Raw genomic sequence first — 24122 nt, forward strand, 5'->3', positions numbered from 1 at the left:
TATATCACTGTCTTAAAGTAGCATGAACCCTTTGGTTTAAGAAAAGGGGGTGCTACCGTGATGAAAGAAAAAATTTCTTTTCATGTTGAAGTAATGTGGAATAGAAGATTGGTTGACGTGTGGAGAGTTGTTCCCTAGGAAACAGCAATTCTGAGCAAAAGCAGAAACAGCAGGTTTTCGTATGTGAAACTGATTAATGAAATAAGTAATATTTTATGTTAATTACTGTGATTAAATGTTTGGGCTTTTTTATTTCAAGCCCAATAAAATTTTTCTAAAGCTGGGTTATTCATTCAACAAGAATAGATTCGGGTGTTGCGTTATCCCTGTCTGGACTTAGTCCCAATCTATTAATAATAATAATAATAATAATAATAATAATAATAACTATGTGAAGCAAGTGTTGAAAGAACTAGGGTAATCCAGACGCTGTATCGGTGTTAGGAGGGGGAAGGTTGACGACAGTATACGGTAAAAGGCCGGAAAAATTTAAGGGTACGAAGGGAAAGGAACGGGAGCGGGATTGATTTGTGTCCATACCATTTAAGCCGGTAAGTTTTTTCAACAGAACACTTTAATTTTGAACATTGAAGATTATTCTTGGTTGTACGTTGTTGCAAGGGTGTGTTTGAGTTTCTAGCGGTAGACAAGTTAAAATTAGCGTCGTAGGTTTTTTGCTCACAATAGAGGATGTGATGAAAAATAAGCAAATGAAATTGATACCAATTTTTCTTTATGTTAAAAGTGTTATTGGGGATTTGTTGGTAAGGCTAGGTATAATTTGTGATGTAAGATATTTTTCTGACGTAATGATGGTTGAGAATGATTTTTAGAAATAAATAGAGCTTGTTGTTGTTGCTGCATGATTGATTGTAAAATTCTTTAGCCTAAGTTGATGAGTAAGTGTAGCGTGCTTTCTTCATGTCTAAAAATGAAGTGATATTTAGGATAAGTGGGGTTGATCCGTAGAGATGAAGGGATATCTTGTATTGTGGTTGGTAAGTACCGCAAAGGTCGGGATTAGTGAGTATAGTGTGATGTTATTGTGGAAATATTATGTTCTGCTACTCAAGTTTTTTATTTTTGGAATGAATCAGTCATAGTGGTGAGGAGATATTTTGTTAGTGTGTTACTGAGCAGTTAATTTTATTATTTATTTTGATGCAAATTTTTTTCCAGGGTATTGGTTGTTGAATTTATTGAACTCCCAAATTCACTGAAAATTTTAATGGCTGAGACTGGATATGAAATGTTGGATGAAGAAGCCGGTGACTATGGATATGTGTTGCAGTTGAGTAAGGAAGAGATAATGAATAAGGCTTTCCGAAGCGATGAAGCAGCATATGAATTTTACAGGAGGTTCGGCAAATGTTTTGGTTTTGGTATTCGAGAGGGTGACTCGGGAAAAGTTATTCGTCGTAGATTTTTTTGTAATAGAGCCGGCCTGCGACAACGTCATCACTATGATAGGCTAGATAGGCAAAGAGGTCATAGACCGAAAATGCACACAAATTGTGAGGTGAAGCTGTTAGTCAACCTTGATATGGTCAGTGGTATATGGAGGGTGAGAAAATAGTATTGGATCATAACCATGATTTAACTCCGGCATATATGGTTCATATGATGACGAATTTTAGAGAAATAAGTTGTTCTTCCAAGGCACAAATATCTGGTATGCAAGCTCATGGTGTTCTGACGTCCAAGATTCTGGGGTATATGGCTGGACAGGCTGGTGGCTATTCTCTAATGGGCTTCACTAAGAAGGATGCTTACAATTATATTAACAAGGCTAAGCGTGCAAAGATTATTGATGGGGACGCCAATGCGGCTGTTATATACTTGGAGGGAAAAGCGGGGGCAGATCCGATGTCGATGGCTAGGTATAATCTTACTAAGGATAATATGCTGGCCAATATGTTTTGGGCGGATGGTGGCAGTAGAGTTGATTACCAATACTTGGGGATGTTCTAGCCTTTGATTCGACCTACAAGAAAAATAAATATCAAAGGCCGCTGGTGATATTTTCTGGTGTGAATAATCACAAGCAGACGACAATATTTGGGTTTGGGTTGGTGTTAGATGAAAGCGTTGGGTCTTATAAGTGGTTGCTGGAAAATTTGTTGGAAGTCATGTGTAACAAGAAGCCGTCAGTTGTCGTCACGGATGGCTGTGATTCAATGAAAGCTGCAGTCAAGTCTATTTTTCCGGAGGCAACGCATCGATTGTGTGCTTGGCATATGGAGACGAACGTAACCGCTAATGTGAAGGAAGAGGGAATGCGGCAATGTTTCACCCGGTGGCTGTACTCGGAGATGGAAATAGATGAATTTGAGACTGAGTGGGATGATACAGTTGAAGAGTATGGGTTGCAAAATAGTTTTTGGGCCAAAGAAACTTTTCAGAAAAGGATGATGTGGGCTAATGCTATCTACAAGACAAGTTCTGTGCAGGCTTTCAGACAATATCCCGGTGCGAAGGCATTAACGCGTATGTGAAGAATTTCCTTAAGTCTAGGCACAGTCTCCTTGATATGGTTCAAAATTTGGAGTTGGTTGTGCGAGAGTACCGCAATAACGAATTGCTTGCACAAGTTAGATCACTCCATGGGATGCCGGTTATGACAACTTGTTTGGATCCTCTTGAAAAGTATACTGCAGATGCATACACGCGGGAGATATTTGTTGATGCGAAGAAGGAAATAGTGGGTGTCAGTGCAGTTAATTTTGTAGCCAAGATTAGATGTTCAACTACAATGGTGTACACATTGGAGGAATACGGCGACCTAGGTAGAGAGGTGATTGTGTTGTACGATAGGGTTTCAAGGAAAATGGAGTGTCGATGCAATTTTTGGAGCCAAAAGGGAATTCCTTGTCGTCACATGTTTTTTGTAATGAAGCATGAGCATTTGACTCGAAATCCTGAAAGGCTGGTTCTGAAGAGGTGGCGCAAGGATGCAAAGTCGTTGGATAAATATGCCGAGATAGCGGAAGTTGGTAGTGAAAGGTGTTTCTTGTTGCGCCATGGTGCACTTCATGCAGCTGCACAGTGGATGCTATATGTCGGACCTAGGAGCCCATCCTCTTTCACACAGGCGCTTAATGGTCTCCACACGCTGTGTCAGGAACTGGATAGAGGCCATGAAAATGTCCGTCAGAACAAAGCACATGACACGGTTGAAATGCATGACCCTGCTGTGGTGAAGACCAAGGGTGCCCCTCGTGTGAGGAGGCAAGGCGGACGGACAAGGCGCTGCACCCGTTGCCGCAAACTGGGGCACACAAAACGACATTGCAATGCCAAGGGTGCCTTTGTATCAAAAGCTAAAGACAACAAAGATTTTGAGGCAACAAATTTAGGGTCGGAGGGGTCATCGCCAACGGAAGGGGTAAGCACACCGCATATCTTTTCTCATTGTAGCAACTACTTTTATGTGTTTCAAAGATTCTGTGTTTTTATTTCCTTTTGATGGCTTCATTCCTCTGTTTGGCGTGCAGGTCCGATTAGAACAGGGCAAAACGGGTGATCTTAGACCCAACAATTTGGCTACGCAGGTTTGCTTAGAGTCATCAGGTTCGAAGATTTGATTACAAGATGAAATTCCTGCTGCAAGTGGACGTAGTGAGACTATGGAATGCGAGAGGAACGTGATAAGTAACACCGATGATTTACTAAAACAGGTACGTGGTATTGGTAAGCTTGTCATAGTTAAATATCTGACTTTTGCACTCATTTTCTGGTGACACGTACTAAGAAATTCTCAAACTAAATGTGGTGATTATATTTACTTTACACTGTGCAGCTGCTGACTCAAATAACTGATATCTGTTCAAGACTGGTGGTGCACGAAATTGCAATCACACTTTTGCAATCCCGCACAACTAACCAGCAAGTGCACTGGGTCGTCCAAGTAATACCTTGCATGAGCAAGGGTCGATCCCACGGAGATTGTCGGCTTGAAGCAAGCTATGGTTATTTTGTAAATCTTAGTCAGGATATCCGAAATTATCAGGATTGATTGTGAAAAGCAAAAGAACATGAAATAAGTACTTGTTATGCAGTAATGGAGAATAGGTTGAGGTTTTGGAGATGCTGCATCTTCTGAATCTCTACTTTCCTACTGTCTTCTTTCTCAAACACGCAAGGCTCCTTCCATGGCAAGCTGTATGTAGGGTTTCACCGTTGTCAGTGGCTACCTCCCATCCTCTCAGTGAAAATGTTCCTATGCTCTGTCACAGCATGGCTAATCATCTGTCGGTTCTCGGTCAGGCCGGAATAGAATCCATTGATTCTTTTGCGTCTGTCACTAACGCCCCACCTGCTAGGAGTTTGAAGCACGTCACAGTCATTCAATCATTGAATCCTACTCAGAATACCACAGACAAGGTTTAGACCTTCCGGATTCTCTTGAATGCCGCCATCAGTTCTAGCTTATACCACGAAGATTCCGGTTAAAGAATCCAAGAGATATCTACTTAATCTAAATAGAACGGAGGTGGTTGTCAGGCACACGTTCATAGTTGAGAACATGATGAGTGTCACGGATCATCACATTCATCCGGGTTAAGAGCAAGTGATATCTTGGAATGAAAGCAAGCATGATTGAATAAGAAACAGTAGTAATTGCATTAATCCATCAAGACACAGCAGAGCTCCTCACCCCCAACCATGGGGTTTAGAGACTCATGCCGTGGAAGGTACACAAAGAAACGTGTAAAGTGTCATGAGGTACAGTTACAATGTCAAAAGATCCTATTAATAGTAGACTAGTAACCTAAGGTTTTACAGAATTGAGTAAATGACAGAAAAATCCACTTCAGGGCCCACTTGGTGTGTGCTTGGGCTGAGCAAAGAAGCATTTTCGTGTAGAGACCTTTTCTGGAGTTAAACGCCAGCTTTCATGCCAGTTTGGGCGTTTAACTCCAAGTTTTATGCCAGTTCCAGCGTTAAACGCTAGAATTTCTGAGGGTGATTTGCCACGCCAGTTTGGGCCATCAAATCTCGGGCAAAGTATGGACTATTATACATTGCTGGAAAGCCCAGGATGTCTACTTTCCAATGCCATTGAGAGCGCGCCAATTGGGCTTTTGTAGCTCCAGAAAATCCACTTCGAGTGCAGGGAGGTCAGAATCCAATAGCATCTGCAGTCCTTTTCAGTCTCTAAATCAGATTTTTGCTCAGATCCCTCAATTTTAGCCAGAAAATACCTGAAATCACAGAAAAACACACAAACTCATAGTAAAGTCCAGAAAAGTGAATTTTAACTAAAAACTACTAAAAATATACTAAAAACTAACTAAAAGATACTAAAAATATACTAAAAATAATGCCAAAAAAGGTACAAATTATCCGCTCATCACAACACCAAACTTAAATTGTTGCTTGTCCCCAAGCAACTGAAAATCAAAATAGAATAAAAAGAAGAGAATATACTATAGACTCCAAAATATCAAAGAAACATAGTTCCAATTAGATGAGCGGGACTAGTAGCTTTTTGCCTCCGAACAGTTTTGGCATCTCACTCAATCCTTTGAAGTTCAGAATGATTGGCATCTATGAGAACTCAGAACTCAGATAGTGTTATTGATTCTCCTAGTTAAGTATAATGATTCTTGAACATAGCTAGTGTATGAGTCTTGGCTGTGGCCCAAAGCACTATGTCTTCCAGTATTACCACCGGATACATACATGCCACAGACACATAATTGGGTGAACCTTTTTAGATTGTGACTCAGCTTTGCTAGAGTCCCCAATTAGAGGTGTCCAAGGTTCTTAAGCACACTCTTTTTGCCTTGGTTCACAACTTTTATTCCTTTCTTTTTCTTTTTATTTTTTTTTTCGAAATTTTTTTTTTCACTGTTTTTTCTTGCTTCAAGAATCAATTTGATGATTTTTCAGATCCTCAATAACAGTTCTCTTTCTCCTCATTCTTTCAAGAGCCAACAATTTTAACATTCTCAAAACAAAAAATTCAAAAGACATATGCACTGTTCAAGCATTCATTCAGAAAACAAAAAGTATTGTCACCACATCAAACTAATTCAACTAGTTTCAGAGATAAATTCGAAATCCTGTACTTCTTGTTCTTTTGTGATTAAAGCATTTTTCATTTAAGAGGTGATGGATTCATAGGACATTCATAACTTTAAGGCATAATCTTTAAATTTTATTAATTATGAATTAAGAACAAGACTCAAAAATAGATATAAAATGAAACTAAAAAGAAAAAAAAATAGAAAACAAAAAATTTAAACTAGGCTCCTAATGATAGAGGTTTTCACAGAGTTAGGACTCAACAACCTTGATTTTGAGAAGTGGATGCTCCCTCAGCTTGAGAGGAGAGCTTTTGGCGTTTCCACTCTTGGAGTTCACGCCCCTGCTTCTCTTGTTCCTTCAGTAATTTGCAGAGCATGCAGTTCTGATTCTGCTGTTCTTCCTTAAGTTGCTCCATAGTCTCTTGCAACTTGTTGATAGATGCTTCTAGGCCAGCCCAGTAGCCAATTTCAGGGAATTCAGGGAGGAACTCCTGCGCCCTCCTTTTGATAGAGTTGTCTTGCACTTGTCCTTCCATTGACTTCTTGGTGATTGGGTGTTCAATGGGTATGAATTCATCTACTCCCATCTTTACCCCAGCCTCTTTACAGAGCAAGGAGATCAAGCTTGGGTAAGCCAGTTTGGCTTCAGTGGAATTCTTATTTGCAATTGTGTAGATCTCACAAGCAATCACATGATGCACCTCCACTTCTTTTCCAAGCATAATGCAATGAATCATCACTGCTCTCTTGATAGTGACCTCAGAACGGTTGCTAGTGGGCAATATGGAATGCCCAATAAAGTCTAGCCAACCTCTTGCAATTGGTTTGAGGTCTCCCCTCTTGAGTTGGTTTGGGACACCCTTAGAATTGGTTATCCACTTAGTTCCAGGGAGGCATATGTCCTCTAGAACTTGATCCAACCCTTTGTCTGCTCTCACCATTCTCCTATTAAAGGAGTCAGGATCATCTTGCAGTTGAGGCAACTTGAAGATTTCTCTTATTTTGTCCAGATGGAAGTACATAACTTTCCCTCTGACCATGGTTCTGTAGGTATGGTAAGCGGTTCCAGTCATTCTCTGCTTATCTGTTAGCCACAGATTTGAGTAGAATTCCTGAACCATGTTCCTTCCAACCTTTGTCTCAGGATTGGTTAGAACTTCCCATCCTCTGTTTCGAATTTGCTCTTGGATCCCTGGATATTCATCTTCTTTCAGATCAAATTTTACTTCCGGGATCACTGACCTCAGACCCATTGTTTTGTGATAATGGTCTTCATGTTCTTTGGTTAAGAACTTCTCTTGGTTCCAAAGATTCTTTGGATTGTTCTCTTTCTTTCCTCTTAAATTGGTTTGTTTTCCCTTAGGAGCCATGATCTTGAAGAATCTTGGCTTAGTGATCACGGAAAAGCACACCAAACTTAGAGGTTTGCTTGTCCTCAAGCAAAAGAAAGGAAGGAGAAGAGAGAGGAGAAGAGCAAATTCGAATGGTGTGGGGGAATGGTGAGGCCGAACATGTTCTTATAAGGGGGGAAGGAGATTTCGAAAAAATAAGAAGAGATTTGAGAAGATATGGAGAGAATTTGAAAAAAAAAGTGAGTTTTTGAATGAGATTTGGAATTGATTTGAGATAGATTTGAAGAATGGTTTTGGATTTTGAAAATTTGAAAGTGAATGATGAAAGGTTGAAGTGTATTTATGTAGAAGAGTATGGGTAAGAAAAGGAAAGTTTGAAAAAAAATTGATTTGAAAACAAAATTGTGGTCCCCCCACCTTTCTGGCGTTAAACGCCCAGAATGGCACCCATTCTGGCGTTTAACGCCCATTTGTTGCCCCTTTTGGGCGTTTAACGCCCAGCCAGGTGCCCTGGCTGGCGTTAAACGCCAGAATTCCTTTGTCACTGGGCGTTTTTCTAAACGCCCAGGATCCTGCACACCTGGCGTTAAACGCCCAGAATGCTGCCCATTCTGGCGTTTAACGCCCAAAATGGCACCATTCCTGGCGTTAAACGCCCAGAATGGTACCCATTCTGGCGTTTAACGCCCAAAATGCCCCTTACTGGCGTTTTTGCGCCAGCAAGCTCTTTTTCTCTGCTTTTTGAGCTGAATCTTTCTGTAACTCTGTGAATTCCTTCATTTTTGATACTTGCCTCTGTAAGAACAAATCATACAACCTCCTAATGACTGGGTTGCCTCCCAGCAAGCGCTTCTTTACTGTCTTTAGCTGGACCTTTGCTGAGACTTACTCAAGCCTCAGTTTTGAGCATTCCTGCTCAAAATTACTTTCAAGATAATGCTTGATTCTCTGTCCATTAACAATGAACTTTTTGTCAGAATCACTATCCTGAAGCTCAACATATCATATGGTGACACTCCTGTAATCACATACGGACCCCCACCGGGATTTGAGTTTTCCTGGAAACAATTTGAGCCTAGAGTTGAAGAGCAGAACTTTTGTCCTGGCTCAAAGACTCTGGTTGACAACTTCTTGTCATGCCACTTCTTTGCCTTTTCCTTATAAATTTTTGCATTTTCAAAGGCATTGAGTCTGAACTCCTCTAGCTCATTTAACTGGAGCAATCTTTTTTCACCAGCTAGCTGAGCATCCATGTTTAGGAATCTGGTTGCCCAGTAGGCTTTATGTTCCAGTTCCACGGGCAAATGACAGGCCTTCCCATATACTAGTTGGTACGGAGAGGTTCCTATAGGAGTCTTGAATGCTGTTCTGTATGCCCACAGAGCATCATCCAAGCTCTTTGCCCAATCCTTTCTTCGGGCTATCACAGTCCGTTCTAGGATTCTTTTTAGCTCTCTGTTAGAGACTTCAGCTTGCCCATTTGTCTGTGGATGATACGGAGTTACCACTTTATGGCTAATTCCATATCTAACCATAGCAGAGTATAGCTGTCTATTGCAGAAATGAGTGCCCCCGTCACTGATTAGTACTCTGGGAACACCAAACCTGCTGAAGATGTGTTTCTGGAGGAATTTAGCACGGTCTTGGTATCATTAGTGGGTGTAGCAATTGCTTACCCACTTAGATACATAGTCCACTGCCACCAGAATGTAAGTGTTTGAGTATGATGGTGGGAATGGACCCATGAAGTCAATTCCCCATACATCAAACAATTCTATCTCTAATATCCCTTGTTGAGGCATGGCATATCCGTGAGGCAAGTTACCAGCTCTTTGGCAACTGTCACAGTTACGCACAAACTCTCGGGAATCTTTATAGAGAGTAGGCCAGTAGAAGCCACACTGGAGGACTTTAGTGGCTGTTCGCTCACTTCCAAAATGTCCTCCATACTGTGATCCATGGCAATGCCATAGGATCCTTTGTGCTTCTTCTCTGGGTACACATCTGCGGATCACTCCATCAGCACATCTCTTAAAGAGATATGGTTCATCCCAGAGGTAGTACTTGGCATCTGAAATTAATTTCTTTCTTTGCACACTGCTGTACTCCTTGGGTATGAACCTCACAGCTTTATAATTTGCAATATCTGCAAACCATGGAGCTTCCTGAATGGCAAAGAGTTGCTCATCTGGGAAAGTCTCAGAGATCTCAGTAGAAGGGAGGGACGCCCCAGCTACTGGTTCTATTCGGGACAGATGATCAGCTACTTGGTTCTCTGTCCCTTTTCTGTCTCTTATTTCTATATCAAACTCTTGCAGAAGCAACACCCATCTGATAAGCCTGGGTTTTGAATCCTGCTTTGTGAGTAAGTATTTAAGAGCAGCATGGTCAGTGTACACAACCACTTTGGATCCCACTAGATAGGATCTAAACTTGTCAATGGCATAGACCACTGCAAGTAATTCTTTTTCTGTGGTTGTGTAGTTCTTCTGTGCGTCATTTAGAACACGGCTGGCATAATAAATGACGTGCAGAAGCTTGTTATGCCTCTGTCCCAACACTGCACCAATGGCATGGTCACTGGCATCACACATTAATTCGAATGGCAATGTCCAATCTGGTGCAGAGATGACTGGTGCTGTGACCAGCTTAGCTTTCAGGGTCTCAAATGCCTGCAGACAGATGGTGTGTCAGCAGCTAGCAGGTTACTCAAAGGTTTTGCAATTTTCGAAAAATCCTTTATAAACCTTCTATAGAATCCTGCATGCCCCAGAAAGCTTCTGATTGCCTTAACATTGGCAGGTGGTGGTAATTTTTCAATTACCTCTACCTTTGCCTTATCCACCTCTATTCCCCTGCTTGAAATTTGTGTCCAAGGACAATTCCTTCAGTCACCATGAAGTGACATTTCTCCCAGTTTAAAACCAGGTTAGTCTCTTGGCACCTTTTCAGGACAAGTGATAGGTGGTTAAGGCAGGAGTTGAATGAGTCTCCATATACTGAGAAGTCATCCATGAAGACTTCCAGAAATTTTTCTACCATATCTGAGAAGATAGAGAGCATGCACCTCTGAAAGGTTGCAGGTGCATTGCACAGACCAAAAGGCATCCTTCTGTAGGCAAACACGCCAGAAGGGCATGTAAATGCTGTTTTCTCTTGGTCCTGAGGATCTACTGCAATTTGGTTGTAGCCTGAATAGCCATCCAAAAAGCAGTAATAATCATGACCAGCTAGTCTCTCTAGCATTTGGTCTATGAATGGTAAAGGAAAATGATCCTTTCTGGTGGCTGTATTGAGCCTTCTGTAGTCAATACACATGCGCCACCCTGTGACTGTTCTTGTAGGAACCAGTTCATTTTTTTCATTATGAACCACTGTCATGCCTCCCTTTTTGGGGACAACTTGGACAGGGCTCACCCAGGGGCTATCAGAAATAGGATAAATGATCCCAGCCTCCAGTAATTTAGTGACCTCTTTCTGCACCACCTCCTTCATGGCTGGATTTAGCCTCCTCTGTGGTTGGACCACTGGTTTGGCATTATCCTCCAACAGGATCTTGTGCATGCATCTAGCTGGGCTGATACCCTTAAGATCACTTATGGACCACCCAAGAGCTGTCTTGTGTGTCCTTAGCACTTGAATCAGTGCTTCCTCTTCCTGTGGATTCAAAGCAGAGCTTATAATCACTGGAAAAGTGTCACCCTCTCCCAGAAATGCATATTTCAGGGATGGTGGTAGAAGTTTGAGTTCAGGTTTGGGAGGTTTATCCTCCTCCTGAGGAATTTTCGAAAATTTCTTTGTCTCCTCTGGTTCTTCTTGATCAGGATGAGCATCTTTGAAGATGTCTTCAAGCTCTGACTCTAGGCTTTCAGTCATATTGATCTCTTCTACCAGAGAGTCAATAATGTCAGCGCCCATGCAGTCATTTGGTGTGTCTGGATGCTGCATAGCTTTTACAGCATTCAACTTGAACTCATCCTCATTGACTCTCAGGGTTACTTCCCCTTTTTGTACATCAATGAGAGTTCGTCCAGTTGCTAGGAAAGGTCTTCCTAGAATGAGAGTTGCACTCTTGTGCTCCTCCATTTCCAGCACCACAAAGTCAGTTGGAAAGGCAAATGGCCCAACCTTGACAATCATATCCTCTATTATGCCTGATGGGTGTTTAATGGAGCCATCAGCAAGTTGGAGGCATATCCTGGTTGGTTTGACTTCTCCAGCCAACCCAAGCTTTCTGATAGTGGATGCAGGTATTAGATTGATGCTTGCTCCAAGGTCACATAGGGCTGTCTTGGTGCAAGCGCCTTCTAATGTGCATGGTATCATAAAGCTTCCAGGATCTTGAAGCTTTTCTGGTAAGCTTTTCAGAATGACTGCACTGCATTCTTCAGTGAGAAACACTTTTTCAGTTTCTCTCCAATCCTTCTTATGACTTAAGATCTCTTTCATGAATTTAGCATAAGAAGGTATTTGCTCAAGTGCCTCTGCAAACGGAATCTTTATTTCAAGAGTCCTTAGATAGTCTGCAAAGCGGGCAAATTGCTTATCCTGTTCCGCCTTGCGGAGTTTCTGAGGATAAGGCATCTTGGCTTGATATTCTTCAACCTTTGATGCTGCAGGTTTATTCCTTACAGAAGTGGTTGAAGAAGCCTTGTTGGAGGGATTATCATCAGCACTCTCAGGTGTCTGATCCTCCCTTGGCGTTTGAACGCTAGGATTGGGTGGAAAATGGGCGTTTAACGCCAACTTTTCCCCCTTTTCTGGCGTTTGAACGCCAGAACTGGGTAAGGAATAGGCGTTTAATGCCAGCTTTCCTTCCCTTTCTGGCGTTTGAACGCCAATAACTTTCCTCTCTGGGCTCTTACTGTCCTCAGAGGGATTTTGAACAGTGGGTTGGTTATCCTCTGTCAATTGTTCCTTATTTGGCCTCTTGCTCTTTTGAGCAGTGTTATCCAGTATCTTCCCACTCCTCAGTTGAACTGCTTGACATTCCTCTGTTATCTGTTTAGATATTTGCTATTTTGCTTGATTCAACTGCAGTTCTATGTTCTTGTTAGCAACTTTAGTTTCATGGAGCATCTCTTTAAATTCTGCTAACTGTTCTGTCATCAGGAGCAATTGTTGATTAAGCTCAATCATCTGTTCTTGAGGATTAGGATCAGTGGCTAGTGCCATGACTTCCTCTTTTGGAGAGAACTCATTGCTAGAATATAAGTATTGGTTTCTAGCAACAGTGTCTATAAGCTCTTGAGCTTCTTCAATTGTCTTCCTCATGTGTATAGATCCACCAGCTGAGTGGTCTAAAGACATCTGAGCTTTTTCTGTAAGCCCATAGTAGAAGATGTCTAATTGTACCCACTCTGAAAACATTTCAGAGGGGCATTTTCTAAGCATACCTCTATACCTCTCCCAGGCATTGTAAAGGGATTCATTATCCTCTTGTTTAAAACCTTGGATGTCCAGCCTTAGCTGTGTCATCCTCTTTGGAGGGTAAAAATGACTCAGGAATTTGTCTGATAACTGTTTCCATGTCTTTATGCTTGCTGTAGGTTGGTTATTCAACCACCTTTTAGCTTGATCTTTTACAGCAAATGGAAACAGTAATAGTCTGTAGACATCCTGATCCACCTCTTTATCATGTACTGTGTCAGCAATTTGTAAGAACTGTGCCAGAAACTCAGTAGGTTCTTCCTGTGGAAGACCGGAATACTGGCAATTTTGCTGCACTATGATAATGAGTTGAGGGTTTAGCTCAAAGCTGCTTGCTTTGATGGGAGGTGTACAGATGCTACTCCCATATGCAGCTGTAATGGGGTTAGCATATGACCCCAGAGTCCTTTTGGACTGATCAATCCCTCTTAGGTCCATAATGGACAAAAGGGAAATGATAATGATTGCAAATAGATAAATTTTGTTTTTTTTTTTTGAATTAGCCGAAAAAAAATAAAATAAAATAAAACAAAAGGAAAATAAAATAAAGATTCGAAAATTAAAAGAAAATAAGATCAAAGCAAATTGAAAACTGAATCAATTAGTTAATTAAAAAGATTTTGAGATTAGCAATTAGAAAGATATGATTGAAAAATTTTTTTTATGAAAGAGATTTGATTTTTGAAATGAGGAAAGGGAAAAACAACAAAATGACACCAAACTTAAAATTTTTAGAAAATCAAACACAATTTTTCGAAAATTTTAAAGGAAAAACACAAAGAGGACACCAAACTTAGAATTTTTACGGATCAAAAAGGGACTAAAGACATGCAAATTCAAAAATTAGAAGAAAAACAAAAGCATGCAATTGACACCAAACTTAAAATATGAAACTAGACTCAACTAAAAGACTCTAAACCAACAAAAATAAAACAGTCCTAATCTAAGCAACAAGATAAGCCGTCAGTTGTCCAAACTCGAACAATCCCCGGCAACGGCGCCAAAAACTTGGTGCACGAAATTGCAATCACACTTTTGCAATCCCGCACAACTAACCAGCAAGTGCACTGGGTCGTCCAAGTAATACCTTGCGTGAGCAAGGGTCGATCCCACGGAGATTGTCGGCTTGAAGCAAGCTATGGTTATCTTGTAAATCTTAGTCAGGATATCAGAAATTATCAGGATTGATTGTGAAAAGCAAAAGAACATGAAATAAGTACTTGTTATGCAGTAATGGAGAATAGGTTGAGGTTTTGGAGATGCTCCATCTTCTGAATCTCTGCTTTCCTACTGTCTTCTTTCTCAAACACGCAAGGCTCCTTCCATGGCAAGCTGTATGTAGGGTTTCACCGTTGTCAGTGGCTACCTCCCATCCTCTCAGTGAAAATGTTCCTATGCTCTGTCACAGCATGGCTAATCATCTGTCGGTTCTCGGTCAGGCCGGAATAGAATCCATTGATTCTTTTGCGTCTGTCACTAACGCCCCGCCTGCTAGGAGTTTGAAGCACGTCACAGTCATTCAATCATTGAATCCTACTCAGAATATCACAGACAAGGTTTAGACCTTCCGGATTCTCTTGAATGCCGCCATCAGTTCTAGCTTATACCACGAAGATTCCGGTTAAAGAATCCAAGAGATATCTACTTAATCTAAAATAGAACGGAAGTGGTTGTCAGGCACACGTTCATAGTTGAGAACATGATGAGTGTCACGGATCATCACATTCATCCGGGTTAAGAGCAAGTGATATCTTGGAATGAAAGCAAGCATGATTGAATAAGAAACAGTAGTAATTGCATTAATCCATCAAGACACAGCAGAGCTCCTCACCCCCAACCATGGGGTTTAGAGACTCATGCCGTGGAAGGTACACAAAGAAACGTGTAAAGTGTCATGAGGTACAGTTACAATGTCAAAAGATCCTATTAATAGTAGACTAGTAACCTAAGGTTTTACAGAATTGAGTAAATGACAGAAAAATCCACTTCAGGGCCCACTTGGTGTGTGCTTGGGCTGAGCAATGAAGCATTTTCGTGTAGAGACCTTTTCTGGAGTTAAACGCCAGCTTTCATGCCAGTTTGGGCGTTTAACTCCAAGTTTTATGCCAGTTCCAGCGTTAAACGCTGGAATTTCTGAGGGTGATTTGCCACGCCGGTTTGGGCCATCAAATCTCGAGCAAAGTATGGACTATTATACATTGCTGGAAAGCCCAGGATGTCTACTTCCAATGCCGTTGAGAGCGCGCCAATTGGGCTTTTGTAGCTCCAGAAAATCCACTTCGAGTGCAGGGAGGTCAGAATCCAACAGCATCTGCAGTCCTTTTCAGTCTCTGAATCAGATTTTTGCTCAGATCCCTCAATTTCAGCCAGAAAATACCTGAAATCACAGAAAAATACACAAACTCATAGTAAAGTCCAGAAAAGTGAATTTTAACTAAAAACTACTAAAAATATACTAAAAACTAACTAAAAGATACTAAAAACATACTAAAAACAATGCCAAAAAAGGTACAAATTATCCGCTCATCACAACACCAAACTTAAATTGTTGCTTGTCCCCAAGCAACTGAAAATCAAAATAGAATAAAAAGAAGAGAATATACTATAGACTCCAAAATAGCAAAGAAACATAGTTCCAATTAGATGAGCGGGACTAGTAGCTTTTTGCCTCCGAACAGTTTTGGCATCTCACTCTATCCTTTGAAGTTAAGAATGATTGGCATCTATGAGAACTCAGAACTCAGATAGTGTTATTGATTCTCCTAGTTAAGTATAATGATTCTTGAACATAGCTAGTGTATGAGTCTTGGCTGTGGCCCAAAGCACTCTGTCTTCCAGTATTACCACCGGATACATACATGCCACAGACACATAATTGGGTGAACCTTTTTAGATTGTGACTCAGCTTTGCTAGAGTTCCCAATTAGAGGTGTCCAGGGTTCTTAAGCACACTCTTTTTGCCTTGGTTCACAACTTTTATTCCTTTCTTTTTCTTTTTTTTTTTTTGAAAATTTTTTTTCACTGCTTTTTCTTGCTTCAAGAATCAATTTGATGATTTTTCAGATCCTCAATAACAGTTCTCTTTCTCCTCATTCTTTCAAGAGCCAACAATTTTAACATTCTCAAAACAACAAATTCAAAAGACATATGCACTGTTCAAGCATTCATTCAGAAAACAAAAAGTATTGTCACCACATCAAACTAATTCAACTAGTTTCAGAGATAAATTCGAAATCCTGTACTTCTTGTTCTTTTGTGATTAAAGCATTTTTCATTTAAGAGAGGTGATGGATTCATAGGACATTCATAACTTTAAGGCATAATCTTTAAATTTTATTAATTATGAATTAAGAACAAGACTCAAAAATAGATATAAAATGAAACTAAAAAGAAAAAAAATAGAAAACAAAAAATTTAAACTAGGCTCCTAATGATAGAGGTTTTCACAGAGTTAGGACTCAACAACCTTGATTTTGAGAAGTGGATGCTCCCTCAGCTTGAGAGGAGAGCTTTTGGCGTTTCCACTCTTGGAGTTCACGCCCCTGCTTCTCTTGTTCCTTCAGTAATTTGCAGAGCATGCAGTTCTGATTCTGCTGTTCTTCCTTAAGTTGCTCCATAGTCTCTTGCAACTTGTTGATAGATGCTTCTAGGCCAGCCCAGTAGCCAATTTCAGGGAATTCAGGGAGGAACTCCTGCGCCCTCCTTTTGATAAAGTTGTCTTGCACTTGTCCTTCCATTGACTTCTTGGTGATTGGGTGTTCAATGGGTATGAATTCATCTACTCCCATCTTTACCCCAGCCTCTTTACAGAGCAAGGAGATCAAGCTTGGGTAAGCCAGTTTGGCTTCAGTGGAATTCTTATTTGCAATTGTGTAGATCTCACAAGCAATCACATGATGCACCTCCACTTCTTTTCCAAGCATAATGCAATGAATCATCACTGCTCTCTTGATAGTGACCTCAGAACGGTTGCTAGTGGGCAATATGGAATGCCCAATAAAGTCTAGCCAACCTCTTGCAATTGGTTTGAGGTCTCCCTCTTGAGTTGGTTTGGGACACCCTTAGAATTGGTTATCCACTTAGTTCCAGGGAGGCATATGTCCTCTAGAACTTGATCCAACCCTTTGTCTGCTCTCACCATTCTCCTATTAAAGGAGTCAGGATCATCTTGCAGTTGAGGCAACTTGAAGATTTCTCTTATTTTGTCCAGATGGAAGTACATAACTTTCCCTCTGACCATGGTTCTGTAGGTATGGTAAGCGGTTCCAGTCATTCTCTGCTATCTGTTAGCCACAGATTTGAGTAGAATCCTGAACCATGTTCCTTCCAACCTTTGTCTCAGGATTGGTTAGAACTTCCCATCCTCTGTTTCGAATTTGCTCTTGGATCCCTGGATATTCATCTTCTTTCAGATCAAATTTTACTTCCGGGATCACTGACCTCAGACCCATTTTTGTGATAATGGTCTTCATGTTCTTTGGTTAAGAACTTCTCTTGGTTCCAAAGATTCTTTGGATTGTTCTCTTTCTTTCCTCTTAAATTGGTTTGTTTTCCCTTAGGAGCCATGATCTTGAAGAATCTTGGCTTAGTGATCACGGAAAAGCACACCAAACTTAGAGGTTTGCTTGTCCTCAAGCAAAAGAAAGGAAGGAGAAGAGAGAGGAGAAGAGCAAATTCGAATGGTGTGGGGGAATGGTGAGGCCGAACATGTTCTTATAAGGGGGAAGGAGATTTCGAAAAAATAAGAAGAGATTTGAGAAGATATGGAGAGAATTTGAAAAAAAAGTGAGTTTTTGAATGAGATTTGGAATTGATTTGAGATAGATTTGAAGAATGGTTTTGGATTTTGAAAATTTGAAAGTGAATGATGAAAGGTTGAAGTGTATTTATGTAGAAGAGTATGGGTAAGAAAAGGAAAGTTTGAAAAAAAATTGATTTGAAAACAAAATTGTGGTCCCCCCACCTTTCTGGCGTTAAACGCCCAGAATGGCACCCATTCTGGCGTTTAACGCCCATTTGTTGCCCCTTTTGGGCGTTTAACGCCCAGCCAGGTGCCCTGGCTGGCGTTAAACGCCAGAATTCCTTTGTCACTGGGCATTTTTCTAAACGCCCAGGATCCTGCACACCTGGCGTTAAACGCCCAGAATGCTGCCCATTCTGGCGTTTAACGCCCAAAATGGCACCATTCCTAGCGTTAAACGCCCAGAATGGTACCCATTCTGGCGTTTAACGCCCAAAATGCCCCTTACTGGCGTTTTTGCGCCAGCAAGCTCTTTTTCTCTGCTTTTTGAGCTGAATCTTTCTGTAACTCTGTGAATTCCTTCATTTTTGATACTTGCCTCTGTAAGAACAAATCATACAACCTCCTAATGACTGGGTTGCCTCCCAGCAAGCGCTTCTTTACTGTCTTTAGCTGGACCTTTGCTGAGACTTACTCAAGCCTCAGTTTTGAGCATTCCTGCTCAAAATTACTTTCAAGATAATGCTTGATTCTCTGTCCATTAACAATGAACTTTTTGTCAGAATCACTATCCTGAAGCTCAACATATCCATATGGTGACACTCCTGTAATCACATACGGACCCCTCCACCGGGATTTGAGTTTTCCTGGAAACAATTTGAGCCTAGAGTTGAAGAGCAGAACTTTTTGTCCTGGCTCAAAGACTCTGGTTGACAACTTCTTGTCATGCCACTTCTTTGCCTTTTCCTTATAAATTTTTGCATTTTCAAAGGCATTGAGTCTGAACTCCTCTAGCTCATTTAACTGGAGCAATCTTTTTTCACCAGCTAGCTGAGCATCCATGTTTAGGAATCTGGTTGCCCAGTAGGCTTTATGTTCCAGTTCCACGGGCAAATGACAGGCCTTCCCATATACTAGTTGGTACGGAGAGGTTCCTATAGGAGTCTTGAATGCTGTTCTGTATGCCCACAGAGCATCATCCAAACTCTTTGCCCAATCCTTTCTTCGGGCTATCACAGTCCGTTCTAGGATTCTTTTTAGCTCTCTGTTAGAGACTTCAGCTTGCCCATTTGTCTGTGGATGATACGGAGTTGCCACTTTATGGCTAATTCCATATCTAACCATAGCAGAGTATAGCTGTCTATTGCAGAAATGAGTGCCCCCGTCACTGATTAGTACTCTGGGAACACCAAACCTACTGAAGATGTGTTTCTGGAGGAATTTTAGCACGGTCTTGGTATCATTAGTGGGTGTAGCAATTGCTTCTACCCACTTAGATACATAGTCCACTGCCACCAGAATGTAAGTGTTTGAGTATGATGGTGGGAATGGACCCATGAAGTCAATTCCCCATACATCAAACAATTCTATCTCTAATATCCCTTGTTGAGGCATGGCATATCCGTGAGGCAAGTTACCAGCTCTTTGGCAACTGTCACAGTTACGCACAAACTCTCGGGAATCTTTATAGAGAGTAGGCCAGTAGAAGCCACACTGGAGGACTTTAGTGGCTGTTCGCTCACTTCCAAAATGTCCTCCATACTGTGATCCATGGCAATGCCATAGGATCCTTTGTGCTTCTTCTCTGGGTACACATCTGCGGATCACTCCATCAGCACATCTCTTAAAGAGATATGGTTCATCCCAGAGGTAGTACTTGGCATCTGAAATTAATTTCTTTCTTTGCACACTGCTGTACTCCTTGGGTATGAACCTCACAGCTTTATAATTTACAATATCTGCAAACCATGGAGCTTCCTGAATGGCAAAGAGTTGCTCATCTGGGAAAGTCTCAGAGATCTCAGTAGAAGGGAGGGACGCCCCAGCTACTGGTTCTATTCGGGACAGATGATCAGCTACTTGGTTCTCTGTCCCTTTTCTGTCTCTTATTTCTATATCAAACTCTTGCAGAAGCAACACCCATCTGATAAGCCTGGGTTTTGAATCCTGCTTTGTGAGTAAGTATTTAAGAGCAGCATGGTCAGTGTACACAACCACTTTGGATCCCACTAGATAGGATCTAAACTTGTCAATGGCATAGACCACTGCAAGTAATTCTTTTTCTGTGGTTGTGTAGTTCTTCTGTGCGTCATTTAGAACACGGCTGGCATAATAAATGACGTGCAGAAGCTTGTTATGCCTCTGTCCCAACACTGCACCAATGGCATGGTCACTGGCATCACACATTAATTCAAATGGCAATGTCCAATCTGGTGCAGAGATGACTGGTGCTGTGACCAGCTTAGCTTTCAGGGTCTCAAATGCCTGCAGACACTGTGTGTCAAACACAAATGGTGTGTCAGCAGCTAGCAGGTTACTCAAAGGTTTTGCAATTTTCGAAAAATCCTTTATAAACCTTCTATAGAATCCTGCATGCCCCAGAAAGCTTCTGATTGCCTTAACATTGGCAGGTGGTGGTAATTTTTCAATTACCTCTACCTTTGCCTTATCCACCTCTATTCCCCTGCTTGAAATTTTGTGTCCAAGGACAATTCCTTCAGTCACCATGAAGTGACATTTCTCCCAGTTTAAAACCAGGTTAGTCTCTTGGCACCTTTTCAGGACAAGTGATAGGTGGTTAAGGCAGGAGTTGAATGAGTCTCCATATACTGAGAAGTCATCCATGAAGACTTCCAGAAATTTCTCTACCATATCTGAGAAGATAGAGAGCATGCACCTCTGAAAGGTTGCAGGTGCATTGCACAGACCAAAAGGCATCCTTCTGTAGGCAAACACGCCAGAAGGGCATGTAAATGCTGTTTTCTCTTGGTCCTGAGGATCTACTGCAATTTGGTTGTAGCCTGAATAGCCATCCAAAAAGCAGTAATAATCATGACCAGCTAGTCTCTCTAGCATTTGGTCTATGAATGGTAAAGGAAAATGATCCTTTCTGGTGGCTGTATTGAGCCTTCTGTAGTCAATACACATGCGCCACCCTGTGACTGTTCTTGTAGGAACCAGTTCATTTTTTTCATTATGAACCACTGTCATGCCTCCCTTTTTGGGGACAACTTGGACAGGGCTCACCCAGGGGCTATCAGAAATAGGATAAATGATCCCAGCCTCCAGTAATTTAGTGACCTCTTTCTGCACCACCTCCTTCATGGCTGGATTTAGCCTCCTCTGTGGTTGGACCACTGGTTTGGCATTATCCTCTAACAGGATCTTGTGCATGCATCTAGCTGGGCTGATACCCTTAAGATCACTTATAGACCACCCAAGAGCTATCTTGTGTGTCCTTAGCACTTGAATCAGTGCTTCCTCTTCCTGTGGATTCAAAGCAGAGCTTATAATCACTGGAAAAGTGTCACCCTCTCCCAGAAATGCATATTTCAGGGATGGAGGTAGAAGTTTGAGTTCAGGTTTGGGAGGTTTATCCTCCTCCTGAGGAATTTTCGAAAATTCCTTTGTCTCCTCTGGTTCTTCTTGATCAGGATGAGCATCTTTGAAGATGTCTTCAAGCTCTGACTCTAGGCTTTCAGTCATATTGATCTCTTCTACCAGAGAGTCAATAATGTCAGCGCCCATGCAGTCATTTGGTGTGTCTGGATGCTGCATAGCTTTTACAGCATTCAACTTGAACTCATCCTCATTGACTCTCAGGGTTACTTCCCCTTTTTGTACATCAATGAGAGTTCGTCCAGTTGCTAGGAAAGGTCTTCCTAGAATGAGAGTTGCACTCTTGTGCTCCTCCATTTCCAGCACCACAAAGTCAGTTGGAAAGGCAAATGGCCCAACCTTGACAATCATATCCTCTATTATGCCTGATGGGTGTTTAATGGAGCCATCAGCAAGTTGGAGGCATATCCTGGTTGGTTTGACTTCTCCAGCCAACCCAAGCTTTCTGATAGTGGATGCAGGTATTAGATTGATGCTTGCTCCAAGGTCACATAGGGCTGTCTTGGTGCAAGCGCCTTCTAATGTGCATGGTATCATAAAGCTTCCAGGATCTTGAAGCTTTTCTGGTAAGCTTTTCAGAATGACTGCACTGCATTCTTCAGTGAGAAACACTTTTTCAGTTTCTCTCCAATCCTTCTTATGACTTAAGATCTCTTTCATGAATTTAGCATAAGAAGGTATTTGCTCAAGTGCCTCTGCAAACGGAATCTTTATTTCAAGAGTCCTTAGATAGTCTGCAAAGCGGGCAAATTGCTTATCCTGTTCCGCCTTGCGGAGTTTCTGAGGATAAGGCATCTTGGCTTGATATTCTTCAACCTTTGATGCTGCAGGTTTATTCCTTACAGAAGTGGTTGAAGAAGCCTTGTTGGAGGGATTATCATCAGCACTCTCAGGTGTCTGATCCTCCCTTGGCGTTTGAACGCTAGGATTGGGTGGAAAATGGGCGTTTAACGCCAACTTTTCCCCCTTTTCTGGCGTTTGAACGCCAGAACTGGGCAAGGAATGGGCGTTTAACGCCAGCTTTCCTTCCCTTTCTGGCGTTTGAACGCCAATAACTTTCCTCTCTGGGCTCTTACTGTCCTCAGAGGGATTTTGAACAGTGGGTTGGTTATCCTCTGTCAATTGTTCCTTATTTGGCCTCTTGCTCTTTTGAGCAGTGTTATCCAGTATCTTCCCACTCCTCAGTTGAACTGCTTGACATTCCTCTGTTATCTGTTTAGATATTTGCTGTTTTGCTTGATTCAACTGCAGTTCTATGTTCTTGTTAGCAACTTTAGTTTCATGGAGCATCTCTTTAAATTCTGCTAACTGTTCTGTCATCAGGAGCAATTGTTGATTAAGCTCAATCATCTGTTCTTGAGGATTAGGATCAGTGGCTAGTGCCATGACTTCCTCTTTTGGAGAGAACTCATTGCTAGAATATAAGTATTGGTTTCTAGCAACAGTGTCTATAAGCTCTTGAGCTTCTTCAATTGTCTTCCTCATGTGTATAGATCCACTAGCTGAGTGGTCTAAAGACATCTGAGCTTTTTCTGTAAGCCCATAGTAGAAGATGTCTAATTGTACCCACTCTGAAAATATTTCAGAGGGGCATTTTCTAAGCATACCTCTATACCTCTCCCAGGCATTGTAAAGGGATTCATTATCCTCTTGTTTAAAACCTTGGATGTCCAGCCTTAGCTGTGTCATCCTCTTTGGAGGGTAAAAATGACTCAGAAATTTGTCTGATAACTGTTTCCATGTCTTTATGCTTGCTGTAGGTTGGTTATTCAATCACCTTTTAGCTTGATCTTTTACAGCAAATGGAAACAGTAATAGTCTGTAGACATCCTGATCCACCTCTTTATCATGTACTGTGTCAGCAATTTGTAAGAACTGTGCCAGAAACTCAGTAGGTTCTTCCTGTGGAAGACCGGAATACCGGCAATTTTGCTGCACTATGATAATGAGTTGAGGGTTTAGCTCAAAGCTGCTTGCTTTGATGGGAGGTGTACAGATGCTACTCCCATATGCAGCTGTAATGGGATTAGCATATGACCCCAGAGTCCTTTTGGACTGATCAATCCCTCTTAGGTCCATAATGGACAAAAGGGAAATGATAATGATTGCAAATAGATAAATTTTGTTTTTTTTTTTTTTTGAATTAGCCGAAAAAAAATAAAATAAAATAAAACAAAAGGAAAATAAAATAAAGATTCGAAAATTAAAAGAAAATAAGATCAAAGCAAATTGAAAACTGAATCAATTAGTTAATTAAAAAGATTTTGAGATTAGCAATTAGAAAGATATGATTGAAAAATTTTTTATGAAAGAGATTTGATTTTTGAAATGAGGAAAGGGAAAAACAACAAAATGACACCAAACTTAAAATTTTTAGAAAATCAAACACAATTTTTCGAAAATTTTAAAGGAAAAACACAAAGAGGACACCAAACTTAGAATTTTTACGGATCAAAAAGGGACTAAAGACATGCAAATTCGAAAATTAGAAGAAAAACAAAAGCATGCAATTGACACCAAACTTAAAATATGAAACTAGACTCAACTAAAAGACTCTAAACCAACAAAAATAAAACAGTCCTAATCTAAGCAACAAGATAAGCCGTCAGTTGTCCAAACTCGAACAATCCCCGGCAACGGCGCCAAAAACTTGGTGCACGAAATTGCAATCACACTTTTGCAATCCCGCACAACTAACCAGCAAGTGCACTGGGTCGTCCAAGTAATACCTTGCGTGAGCAAGGGTCGATCCCACGGAGATTGTCGGCTTGAAGCAAGCTATGGTTATCTTGTAAATCTTAGTCAGGATATCAGAAATTATCAGGATTGATTGTGAAAAGCAAAAGAACATGAAATAAGTACTTGTTATGCAGTAATGGAGAATAGGTTGAGGTTTTGGAGATGCTCCATCTTCTGAATCTCTGCTTTCCTACTGTCTTCTTTCTCAAA

General features: G+C 41.1%; 1 protein-coding gene across 1 annotated transcript; it reads left to right on the forward strand.

Annotated features, from left to right (window-relative positions):
- Nucleotides 1-1228: 1228 nt before the first annotated feature.
- Nucleotides 1229-1971, forward strand: LOC130963347 (uncharacterized). Its single transcript, XM_057889473.1, has 2 exons — nucleotides 1229-1546; nucleotides 1660-1971. The coding sequence occupies exons 1-2, from the start codon at nucleotides 1229-1231 to the stop codon at nucleotides 1969-1971; spliced, it is 630 nt and encodes a 209-aa protein (XP_057745456.1).
- Nucleotides 1972-24122: the final 22151 nt, after the last annotated feature.

Source organism: Arachis stenosperma, chromosome 2 (genome assembly GCF_014773155.1).
Source record: "Arachis stenosperma cultivar V10309 chromosome 2, arast.V10309.gnm1.PFL2, whole genome shotgun sequence".
NCBI lineage: Eukaryota > Viridiplantae > Streptophyta > Magnoliopsida > Fabales > Fabaceae > Arachis > Arachis stenosperma.

What these genes read in the sequence shown, in the direction of transcription:
- LOC130963347 (XM_057889473.1), top strand. Translation starts at nt 1,229, where the DNA reads ATGGCTGAGACTGGATATGAAATGTTGGATGAAGAAGCCGGTGACTAT. An exon ending in TGTTAGTCAACCTTGATATG is followed by an intron (nt 1,547 to 1,659) that starts GTCAGTGGTATA and finishes TGTTCTTCCAAG; the next exon opens with GCACAAATATCTGGTATGCA.